This window comes from Agrilus planipennis, unplaced genomic scaffold (assembly GCF_000699045.2).
Source record: "Agrilus planipennis isolate EAB-ADULT unplaced genomic scaffold, Apla_2.0 scaffold25, whole genome shotgun sequence".
Taxonomy (NCBI): domain Eukaryota; kingdom Metazoa; phylum Arthropoda; class Insecta; order Coleoptera; family Buprestidae; genus Agrilus; species Agrilus planipennis.
Genome location: NW_020439112.1, coordinates 505,021 through 517,383, shown reverse-complemented (window position 1 = coordinate 517,383; position 12,363 = coordinate 505,021). Strand labels below are relative to the sequence as shown.

Sequence of the window (12,363 nt, the reverse complement as noted above, 5' to 3'; positions counted from 1 at the left end):
AAAAAAACATGCAAAATAAAAAACTAATTTGAATAAAATGAACTTGATGAATTCTACTACATAGAGCATGCAAGATAGAGAACTATTTTAACTATGGGGTCATCTTTGTCTTCTCCAACGTCGATCTGAAACAGATACGGTGGTAATAGATTAATAAAGAGCAATTAAAATTAATTGTATCAAGTTTCTCACCTTAATTAACTGCAGACTGCAACTGTTTGCAGGTGTGAAGAGCACACCAAATCCAGGAGGAACACCATAGCAGAAATTTTGTTGTACCATTTGAAATCAAATAGATCCTGAGTTGCTCCCACTAATCGGTCAAAAATCAACTGCATGGTATTGCGAAGTGAAGATGAAAATATCAAATCAGGAACAGAGTCCTGAAAAGACCACACCCATGTAGACGGTTGTTCGAGTAGCGCCAAACTTAACTTATTTGTTGGACAATCTGCAGAAAGGGCAAAAAAAATTATTAATTACACTATTAATTAAGGAAGGAACTAAACACTCCTAAAAATAAACAACAAAAAGCAAGTAAAATAGCTGAATTATAATAAAATGGCGACAACTGTCATTTCACACCATGATCATAGACCCTGCATAACATTAATAAAGACAAACAATCATAGATGCACGGTGTCAATTTATGATGTGCACAATAGATATTTAAAGAAACGAAATACCGTAGATACACGTAAAGATTAACTGAAACTGTGCACAATAGATAATTGGTAAGACAGATAACCCATAAGATCAATATTGAGCAACTAACATAAATGGCATGCATTCTCACCTTAATTAACTGCAGAAAGTAGCTTTCTAAGGTCCACACGTAGAATGAACAAGCCAAATCCAGGAGGAATACCACTGCAGACAAGTTGTTGTTTTAGTCGTTTCCAAAGTAATTTTCAAATGTCTCTCCCTCTCAGGTTCAAAATTATGTTGCAAGGGTAAGACGTCAAAATCATCGACTCTTTCAGTACCATCAGAATTAGCTGCAATTTCTCTTCACTTGGACAATCTATAGAAACGCGCAAGAAAACGTGGTTAATTACAACTTTTAAAGCGAATAAATCAGTAATATTTTAATGTGGCGATGTGGCGTTAAAGTTAAAAGCTAACTTTCGCACTGATGGAAAGGCCAGTTCCACATTTCGCTTCTGCCACTTTTAAATGGTTATTTAAAAGTTGTCTGATGAAAGTAAGTTACAAATACCTAAGAAATTGAAGTTTCTGGGACCTGAATTAATATTTTAAATTGATATAGTTTACTTACCAGTCCATTCGTCATAAATCCTTCCCTTAGCAATGGTACCCTGTGCTCTCCCTGTAGAAAAAAGGCACTTTTGTGCTTCTTCTTAGGACAGCTACTTTATGGATCGAATGAACACTGACACAACCAAGTCACTGTAAATTAATGCTATCCAGGTTTTTTTTAATGTTAATACGAAAGGGTATAAATTCACCAATTATGGCATGTATGCTCACCGTAATAGAAGATCCTCCAAAATGAAACGAACACCATGGCAGACAACTCGCTTTTTCAGTTGCATCAATATGAACACTCTTGCATTCTTATTTATCATCAATCTGTAAATATAGAAAAGAAAAACGAATGAACTAAATTATTAAACAATTAAAACATGAAATACAATGAAAATACGCACCGAAAAGCAAATAAAATTGCAAAATTTTAAAAATGGCGACGTACCGTCGTTTTTAATACAAAATGGCAAAATGGACAAGATCGTGGAACAAAGCAATATCTATAAAATTCATACATAATTGTCAATTTATGCTGCGGATATGTAGATGAAGGAAAAACCTATAGAGCGTAGATGAAAAAGCTAAAATCTTTAATCGATGTTCACTTTGAATCTTTGTTCTCTATGAACTCTCATGATAGAGTCAACAAATGTAGTGGGGCTATAAGCGCTAATTTGATATTTTCAGAAAAAATTTACATGAACTAAAATTTTGTAATACATACAATTCTTATTCTCCTTCTTCTAATATTAAAGTCAAAATATACACAAGGTTTCTATTACAGTTTATAAAAGAAAATTTAAAATAAATGCTCTGTCGCTTGTATTACGGTAACTTTTACACTATTGCATAAATTAACGTCATGGCAGACACGACAAAATTTAAAGTAATGAACCATCGACGATTAGTAATGGACATGCCTTGACGGTCAGAATTGTGGTACAACAAAAGAAAGGGATGGAACGAAGTTTCGGACAATATCCATCTCTCTCACGATAGTGCGTAAGCCTGTCTTGAGGGAGATAGCACTAGTCCGAAACCATACGCCGTCTCCCTCACTATTCGAGTCAAGAAATTATTACGACATACGGCTAAGGCACGTCTATTAATATATGTCGATGTAATGAACCATGTAGAACTTTGCTTATGCAACTTTACACACATTAGTGTAAATAGTATTGCATATGAGTATTTCCATATTTTCTTTAAATATTGTCTAAGTAGCATCACCTGTTTGTGTATATTTTTTATCCAAAAACTCCGAAACTTTTCTCTTTAATGCATTAATAATATTATTATCATTAAAGAAAAGGCTGTTAGTACTTGTATTGCAAGTAGTATCTTGTATTACAACTGGGTTCTCATTATTCTTGTTACAACTTTCTATATTTAAAGGTAAGGAAGTGATTGAAGAAAGTCCAGAAGTAGTTGTAGTTGTGGTGTTATCTTGTCCACTGTTACGTATTTTACTTGTCTTTTTGGTTTCTATTGAACAAATACTTTTTGTTAATTTAGTTCTTTTTTGGCAGTTTCTAGCAGAATCAGGACATCTGTGTTTATCACTTATTTGATTATATTCCATATTCAAATCTTCCCCACACAGGTTGCAATACTGTTGTACAATTATTACATCATTTTCATTAAGATTGTTACTATTACTCAAAACTAATGAAGAATTTTGATCATATTTTTCTGAAGTTTTATTTGTTGAAATTTTTGAAGATGCAACATCCAATATACCCAAACAAATAACAGAATCTGTATCATCTAAAACATTAACAGAATCCTGTCCTTTTGGTAATTGGTTTGTAGTAAGTCTTTGTTCAATTTTTGTAGTTTCAAAGTAATTTTTGTTTGCCTTCATGGGCATGTTTTTAGTTTTTATTTTACCAAAACTTTTCTTTTTATTCTTTATATTTCTATTGAGTAAAAAGTTACTAGAAATTCCTGTTACTAGTGTGTCAGTGCTCTTACAAATGCTCTTCAGTCGTTCGGAAGTAGCCACACTTATATATTCTTCATGGTAATCATTAACAAAACGAATTCTAGAACTTATGACTCCATTATGAAATATAAATGATCCCGTAGATTTTCTTACATCAACCGTCCTTTTAATATTAAGCTGTTTGTAGGTGTTTGAAACTTGTACTTGATTAGCTAATGAGGTATTTCTATCGTATTCGTCATTATCAACTGATAAAACATTGTCACAGGACATAGTACTAAAAATTGTAATCAATCAGTTACACGTAAATATTAATACAATACCTTTTACATNTTCTTTAAATATTATATATTATACTGCTTACTTTAGAGACAGTTTTGATAAGTCAAGTGTTGCCCAGCATATTTTTAAAACAAACCACCCTATAGGCCCTAAATGTTTGAAATTAGTCAAAGAAGACTCTTGCAAATCCGAACTTGACGCTTGGGATAGTTTATACATTAAAAAGAACAAATATAATCTTATGAATTCAGATTTTGATCCAAATCCTATGATTTTGAGTAAACTTAAAACATTTAAAAAAATGAAGTTAGGTAGCCTCCAGGAAAAGTGGAGCACTCTATATAATAGAAAATAATTTTAGTATATGAAGATACTTATATGGTAGCACTTTTGTAAGAATTTTTTTTCGATATCTTTAGCTATAAAGCAGTTATTGAAGAATCCCGCTTACTTGAGACACCCTGTGTATAATATAGCATGTATGCTCACCTTAATTAACTACAAGAGCCTGCAAGATGAATTAGATGTAGAAGGTAACGTTCCATGGTTTACAATTGTGGAACGCACACCAAATTCAGAAAGTACCAGTGCAGATATCCCAAGTCGTTATCGTTAAGGTCAAAATTAACTTTCCAATCCCCCTCATTTGTTGACCAATCTGTAGAAATGAACAAGAAAAATAATTAACTAGTTTTAATTAATAATATTTTAAAAGTGGCTGCTAAAATAATAAACACACAACTGTTACGATATTCAATTATCACATTTCTTCTGACTCTCAAATTAAAGTCAAAATAAAAGTATAGATAGTGATTACATTGTCGTTAAAAAAAAAAATAAAGGGTCTATCCCTTGTATTAAGCTAACATTCACACATTCTGCATCTGACATTTCTGGAACGATCTTCAAAATCTGTCTATTGGGAGTAAGTTACAAATGTTTAAGAAACTGAGTTTTCTAGTATTTCTACTACTTTCTACTACTTTTAATTGATACTGTTACTTACCAATTCATTTCATAATTTCGTAAATCCTTTCTTTAGCAATAAAACACTGCATCCGTTACCAATGCAAAAAAGGCACCTTCACGCTTTCCTTAGGACTTCAGTGGGGTGAAAGAGGACTCACACACCCAATGTTTCATAATACAAGGCATCTAAAGTTTTTACTCTTTGAACTCTGGAACTCTGTTAACTTCTAGGTACTGTACCATTGATGTTGACAATTCATTTCCACAAATGAACAAGTAATGCCTTTGTAGTGGAAAAAAGGCACTTTTAGAATCGCAGTGTATGCCACCTGGAGTTTATGTAAAATCCTGTGGAATAATTTGTTACATTAAAGACTACAATTTTAAGCCATATTTTGAAATAATCATACAATGAACTATTGATATTAATTTTAGGTCTTTACTATTAAGTTACATTTACTATAAATATAATAAATAATATTGCAGAATTTTCCAAGTGGTCAATAATCATAAAAAAAATGAAAATGTTCAAATGTTAACTATTTAGTCTACATAGCAAAGAACTTCAAAATGTTCAGCAATACAGAAGATTTTATTATAATAGAAAGCAAATGAAAATTTTATAGGTTTATAAGATATTAGTAAACAATATCTACCCCCTAATTTTAGTGAAGGTACAAATCTTGCATTCAATTTCGGGTTTGTTTCCCCAGGAGCATATACGTATTTATTTAGAAACATCAACATTTGAAATTATTTCTATTGCCCTTTATCATAAACATATAATTTGTTACTTTCTAAAATGATAGTAGAAACAATACAAAAAATTTGGAAATCATTTGTAAATCATTTTTTAACGACAAATGATCATAAATAAAGTTTTCTAATATTTATGCTTATACAGATATATATATTTTAGATATATGTAGAACCATGCACATTAGTAATTAATTTTTATACATATGCAAGCTATATAAAAAAGTTGGTTTATCCATAATAAATGCCTGTTATATGACAGGTTGTTGTTATTTCACAACCAGAAAAAATGTGCATACAAAATATATTTTTCAAAATAATAAAAACAGTAAAGTAAAATTGGTGTTTATCATAAATGTTACTCTCTGGCTTTAAAGTCTTCAAATACAGATCATTTATTTTTCAGTGCAAACTTTTTTAAAATTCAAAAGTTATTTTTTAATTCGTTTTGGTTCTCTTTTAAATTACCATATATAAACCCCTTACTTCATTCGCCTAAATGCAATAATACTGTTTAAACGTCTTAAATGGTAAATTCCTTAAGATATTTTTTCAACCAGTCAACAAAACAGTATAATTAAACAGTATCCTTGGTAAATAACGTGTATAATACTAACCTTACTTTAATTAACTACAAGATCCTCCAAGATCAACCTAGTCTAGGTCCAAGATAAAAAGATAAAAGCGGAACGCAATAGGCGACTTGCTTCTTCAATATCCTCAAAATGAACACTATTCCACTCTTATTTATCATTGTCACTTTGTAACAATAGAGAATAAAAACAAATAAATTGCACTATTAATTAATTAAAACTTGAAATAAAACAAATATAGGCACCGATTAGTATCAAAAATTAGAGAATTTTAAAAATGGCGATTTGATATGCCATAGCCATAGACATGCATAAAATTCATAGATTCATAAATAATTATGCTGCGGATATAGATAAAAGAAGAAACTATAGATGAAAAAACAAATCACCAAGTTTTTATTGACGCCCTTCGTGTAGGCAACACACAATATTGCAAAGTATTCTTGTCTTCAGTGCGATACTTAAATATTTACTAACATGTTTTAGCCATATAATTGTATATTGTATCCACTCACCACCACTTAATTACTTTTTTGTAGTGCCCCACATCAACTTTAATACATTTAATACATATACTTTTAGCTTGTTTAATGAGAGACAATTTAATTTATTAAGAAACACAAATGTTTTTAAATTAAGGTTTGAAAGTGCATTACTTTGTACTATCTTCCCCAATGATATATTAAGATAGTTTCAACTGAAACCAGTCAGAAAAGGGTTAAATGTTCTTAATCGATTACGCAATTACACCGATGTTTTGCCTTTCGATTAAAGGTTTTTTCAAGGTAGAAGTAAGTAGAACTAAGTAATCTACCTTGAAGGCGAAACGTCGCTGAAATTACATTATTAATTAATAAACAACATTTCACCCCTTTCTGACTCCTGTCAATTGAAAATATTTGAGTATTACAAGCACATTGTGCGACATTACTTATCGTTAAAACTTTAATTACATTGCATTTGTATGAAAAGTGTTACGGTAAATGTGGAGATGCATTTTAACTAGGCTCTCTTGCACACTGACCTAATTTTTGAAACATAATGTAGGCCTCTACGTGATTTTAGTCTAGTAATAACACATTACATCACCCACATTGTGTTAAATCTACTTTTTCGTTTTACAACAGATAAACTTTTTCCTTTTACTTTCTCTTGTCTCCTGTATCGACTTAATTCTGTTTATAAATAATTAATATAAATTATATTATCACATAAGTGCAATAATATGTATAAAGACGTATGCGGGGATTACTATATTTGTAATTATTTAATAATTATAGTCATAAGAAATCTGTCGTTTTTTTCTCTTAAATTTTTTTTTACTAAGTACACATATTTATTCATATACTTATCTAAACATAACAACATTTTTATGTACCTAAGTAATAAAAAATTTGTTAACATTGACCTATTTGTGAAAGTATTATATATATTTTGCTACGCGATTTAGAACATATACAATCCTAGAAATTAGGATAAGCACCTACATAAATCAATCATTCTAAATCTGAGATTTCGTCATAACTTTCTCTATTTTCTTATTAGCTGACTCGCTGACTGTAAGATAAAATGAATACTAGGAATATTGCATTTTGTAGTTTATGTAAAAGTTAATTAAAAAAGCGATCAGTTTGTAGACTATATTCGGTTTTTTTTTATAATTTTCATTTTTATTTAAGAGAAAGTAAAAAGGATTTTTTTCTTTTAGTACTTACCTATATCATACAGAAAGTAAAGTGAATTACTTAAATGTTTTACCAATTGCGCAACATTAGTACCTGTCTAATCTGTGAGTCTAATCCAAAGTACATACATAAGCACATAATATGTATCAACTATTTCTTTATCAGGTTGCATCATTTCATAAAACTCCCCAAAAAGTCAAAATCGATATTTTTTGAAGATTTGTAGATCGAGTGCCAGATGAATTTCCTTTATTCCCTATCTTTTGTCAAAGTTTCCCATTTATTACCACAACTTTTTAATGAAATTTCAATAGTCGAAGTGCTTTTAAACAAAGGTACAAAACGGAGGGCCTTTTTTATTTTTACAGTTATTCGCAACAATTAAAACAAAAAATTGTTTTAGTTGGTCAAATCTTTGTTTCTTTATATTTGCTACTTAAAATTATCTTACACGTACAAATTACCTAGATTTAACATAAAAATCCCCACATCCCATTACTTAGCCCTGACAATACAGTACGACATCTCACAATCTAATACTAGTCTAGGATCTAATACGACTCGGGAAATACCAAATATGTCGTGATTAATACCAGTGGCGTAACAGCAAAGGCCAATAGACATGCGTTCACGGTGTAAAGTGAACTAGCCAAGTAATTAAAACATTGTTTGAGTGTACAATACTTGTGAATATATATAATATATGTGTGAATTGGGATAAATAAAACTTAGGAGCTTCTTGTAACAATTGTTTATTGTTATTCTTATATCGTAATTATTTTTTTTGTCATTTTCGTTAACCTGCTTTCGTAGCAGGTTTGACGATTTAATTCGCATAAAACAGCGATCTTGTTTTTGTTATAATAATAACACAAATAATATATTATTTATGTGGGGATTACATACATTTGTATCCACAAACGTCTCAAAAAATCACCAAAAAAGTCACAAAATTCTTTCCACTACAAAATTCACTTATACATGTAAATGTAAATTAATTAAAATACATTTTTTTATAAAGCAAGTATCGATTTTGTCTTTTAGTATTCATGTGATGCTCAATGGCAGCGAAACGTCTTCTTATCGATAACAATATTTATCTGTACATTTAACTGTAACAATTACAATTAGACAAACCATATCACTGGGAACATTTTTCATATTTTTTCCATTATTAAGGTTTTCGTCCCATCACGTAGTTCTCTCTTCAGGATACGGGTGGCGACAGGTGAATCACCGGTTGTGGATAAAAATTCAACGAGCGTTCGTAAAAGTCCACCAGGGCTTTTTCTGATGGTGATAACGGTGGGTCTTCGTCCTCTTTATGTTGTAGTTCATCCTCATCTCTGACGACGATGGCACAGAAGAATTCGGAACCTGTTTTTACCGAATTCTTCATACCGCACATTTGGGCCAAACTTTTGCTGTTGTCCACCTGAAACAAGAGAAAAACAATACGTCAGTACAAACAGGGACTAAATTCTATTTTCTTATTGACCCTTATAAATTGTTTGCTTACAAAATAAAATTTATGTATTACAATTTCTTTACGATCAAACTACTTACCCAATTATAAAAGTTATAATAAAATTGAAAGAACTAGACTTCGCGTATGATCGATATTATATATACTCATCAACGAGAAATATTACTTTGATTAGCTGCGTCGAGTGCAGCTCACTATTCCTTTTAAATTCGCAGCTTTATACTAACAGTTGGGTACAGAGGGAAGCGGTGCGAGTTTCCAAAATAGTACGCAGGGATGTATCATACTACTTAGAACACATTAATAATTTTTGGCAATTAAGTTAAAAATTAAACTTTGATTATTTCTTTTTTCTCTTTTCCAAAATTCTTTATTTTTTCTATTTTTAGTTGTTAAGTTAAATATTACGATTAGCCGGGTCCTTTCTTATTGACCTTTATAAATTGTTTGCTTACAAAATAAAATTTATCTATTACAATTTCTTTACGATCAAACTACTTACCCAATTATTAAAGTTATAATAAAATTGAAAGAACTAGATTTCGCGTATGATCGATATTATATGCACTCATCAACGAGAAATATTACTTTGATTAGCTGCGTCGAGTGCAGCTCACTATTCCGTTTAAATTCGCAACTTTATACTAACAGTTGGGTACAGAGGGAAGCGGTGCGAGTACGCAGGGATGTATCATACTACTTAGAACATATTAATAATTTTTGGCAATTAAGTTAAAAATTAAACTTTGATTATTTCTTTTTTCTCTTTTCCAAAATTCTTTATTTTTTCTATTTTTAGTTGTTAAGTTAGATATTAAGATTAGCCGGGTCCCACACACTGCGTTTACCTCTGTAAGGTTTACCATGTGATTACATTTGTAAATAACTGATAATAAATAAACAATAAGTTGTCAAAATCGTAAATATGAAACCGATTTTTATTGTTTGTTGAGTAAAATAAAAAATGATAATAGAAAATTACCTGGATAACTGGGATGTAATTTTCATAGCAAAAAGCTTGTAATAAGACGATTTGCATGTGTGTTGCGGAATCTCCAGGTCTGACGCTTGGCAAAAGGCACAAAATCACATCGTCAGGATTTTGTTCCAATCGCGATACGGTCGCGGATAATCCGCAAATTAACCGCTGGTCGGCCTTGGCCTTGTTAAGGACACCCTGTATCTCGCCAGACATGTTCGAACTGAAACAAGTGGAATCACACATTATAGTCAATTCACCGTGACAAAGGTCATCAAACACAACACTTGAAATTAGTTAATATCTTGCTTACGTCAAAAAAAAGGCAATATTGTTCTCGTCATTATGCAATATTTAAATAATATTGTTGTAAGCGAAACTGTTTACAAAAAAGTTTCCGTATTCGCACACAGATAACACTATATTGAATTAGCGATAAAATGTTAATTTTTCACGCCTACAATTCAAATTGTACCTGCTTATAATAAGTGTGTTTGTTTTATCGGTTATCTTAATTACCGATATCTAATTACGATTATACATACATACATACATATTATAGGTATGTTAGTAAGTACTTTCGTCAATCTGTTACGTTTTACACAATATTATGTTTAAATTGTTGAAGTTCTACATCTAAATCAACTTTTGATTTTATGAAATTTATGTTTATATATCCAATTTGCAATTTTACAGGTATATTATTAAAAGATGTACACACCTCTCACTGTCTTTCTTTGCTTTCTTATTTTCTCCCTTATAGATGCACATATTCCACATTAGCTGAATGCACTTGATAAACAAATCCTTAATAAGGAACCACTTAATATTTAATTATGTAACTGGTTGTAATTCAAAATATAGTCGGAAAGCACAATTATACAGCACGCCGAACCGCCTACTCGCAAAACTGTTTTCTTGATCCTTTTTCTTATTCAAAAAGAAAAACAATAACACTTAATCACTGCGCTCGCTTTGATTAAATTACAATATCATAAGTTCCACACGCGAGTTTGAGTATTTCTATGACGCAATTTAGATTGTTTCGACTTTTATACATTTAGGAAAAAGGTGAGATGTATGCAACAGTGTAAGGGATAGAAGGAGATCGGTACATTGACGCGCGCGACTGTCCGTATTTTCTTGATGGATATTTTACGCGGAAAATCCGGTACTTGGAATCCCAGCGATAACGTGTTTCCACAACTGCCAAGTTCCAACCTGATCGGTTTTTAACTGCCGCAATTCCTGCTATTATACTAATAATACTGTTGGGAATTTTGTACTACCTTATCCAGTACAATTACATTATGAAAGTTATTACTTATGAAAGAAGAGAGAGGAAACCACGTTCGTGACCTACATAACTTTGGTTAGCAGTAGGATTCGTCGGAATTCATGTTTTTTTATTCATGAACTACATTTTTATATATCTATATCTACAAGGAATACTTTAACACTCAAGTAAAAGACTGATTATGTTACAACTTAGGTCAGCTTTTCTATCACATTTCGTTTTGTCGTCGTTTAATAAAAATTGTGTCTATTTCACATGCAGTTTGATAGGCTACCATGTTCTTTAATGGAAATTGTAAAAGATTGATAAGCGTAAAGCTTCGTTTACACGGTTACACGGTTTGCGTTCCGGTATTCCGGTACGCTATACGCGACATCCGATAAACAACGTTCCACTTCCACTTCCACTCGAACATACCTCAATATTATAAAATAACATACTAAGTACTTGTAAATCTCTTAATTTTTTGTAATATATACACTTTTTACATGCATTTTTGTCGGTTAGACGTTTTCAAAATGAACACGTAGAGATCTCAACACCGCGGGCCCTACAATTTCCGTAAGCGTATAATTTTACAATACTTTTTTGCATTAATTGCATTAAAAAGTTTGTTGTCTATCCAAATTCCATCCTCTTTTCTTGGATTAGATTTGAGAAGGACTGACAAGTTTCCTTTGACATTTATAGTTAGAATCTAACTGTTAGATGATGTCGGCTCGCCGGATGTAGACCGTGTAAACCTGGCCTTAATGAGAAAACGTTCAATTATTGAAAAGTAGATCTAAACTGAAATTTTAATCGAAGGAAAGTTTTGTTACTATTTGAGATAATTAAGATCGTTGTCAAAAGCATAAAAAACTGTGAAACAGAAAGGCTAATTAAGTTTCATAAAATCGCGATTTTCTCACAAAACGCAAAATTCAGAATTTTCGTGTTAATTCTAGTTTCAGCGGTTTATATGTTTATAAATTAAAAACTTAAAAACCTGTTTATAAAAAATGTCGTCTGTAATTCATTTGTATTTTATCAATTAAATAACACATTTGTAATATTTGAAGGAAAAACTTCTGAAAATTATTCATTCACTAATCCGTAAGAA

The 12,363-nt window shown here is 31.0% G+C and overlaps 2 protein-coding genes and 2 long non-coding RNA genes across 5 annotated transcripts in view; all 4 read right to left on the bottom strand.

Annotated features, from left to right (window-relative positions):
• The window catches only part of LOC108738112 (putative uncharacterized protein DDB_G0282133), an 11,425-nt gene extending 7,889 nt beyond the window's left edge, over positions 1-3,536 (bottom strand). Inside the window, exons 1-2 of one of the 2 annotated variants that reach the window (XM_025977600.1) lie at positions 3,368-3,536; positions 2,500-3,320 (exon numbers count right to left, since the gene is read on the bottom strand). In XM_025977600.1, the coding sequence (XP_025833385.1) occupies positions 2,500-3,139 (640 nt within the window). In that variant the 5' untranslated portion in view covers positions 3,140-3,320; positions 3,368-3,536. Of the gene's footprint in view, positions 1-2,499 lie in introns of both variants that reach the window. The other variant, XM_018471358.2, reaches the window with a different exon arrangement.
• Positions 92-1,440, bottom strand: LOC112905361. Its single transcript, XR_003231735.1, has 4 exons — positions 1,280-1,440; positions 797-1,024; positions 193-451; positions 92-125 (listed from the first exon to the last, which is right to left on the bottom strand). It is a non-coding gene; the product is annotated as an uncharacterized LOC112905361 (long non-coding RNA).
• Positions 3,537-4,078: 542 nt separating the features above from the next.
• LOC108739735 lies at positions 4,079-6,112 on the bottom strand. The gene is made up of 3 exons (XR_001938224.2): positions 5,839-6,112; positions 4,503-4,813; positions 4,079-4,154 (listed from the first exon to the last, which is right to left on the bottom strand). It is a non-coding gene; the product is annotated as an uncharacterized LOC108739735 (long non-coding RNA).
• A 2,122-nt stretch (positions 6,113-8,234) lies between these two features.
• LOC108739786 (growth arrest and DNA damage-inducible protein GADD45 alpha) lies at positions 8,235-11,052 on the bottom strand. Its single transcript, XM_018473845.2, has 3 exons — positions 10,686-11,052; positions 9,968-10,187; positions 8,235-8,934 (listed from the first exon to the last, which is right to left on the bottom strand). The coding sequence occupies exons 1-3, from the start codon at positions 10,742-10,744 to the stop codon at positions 8,707-8,709; spliced, it is 507 nt and encodes a 168-aa protein (XP_018329347.1). The 5' UTR covers positions 10,745-11,052; the 3' UTR covers positions 8,235-8,706.
• Between the last annotated feature and the right edge of the window lie 1,311 nt (positions 11,053-12,363).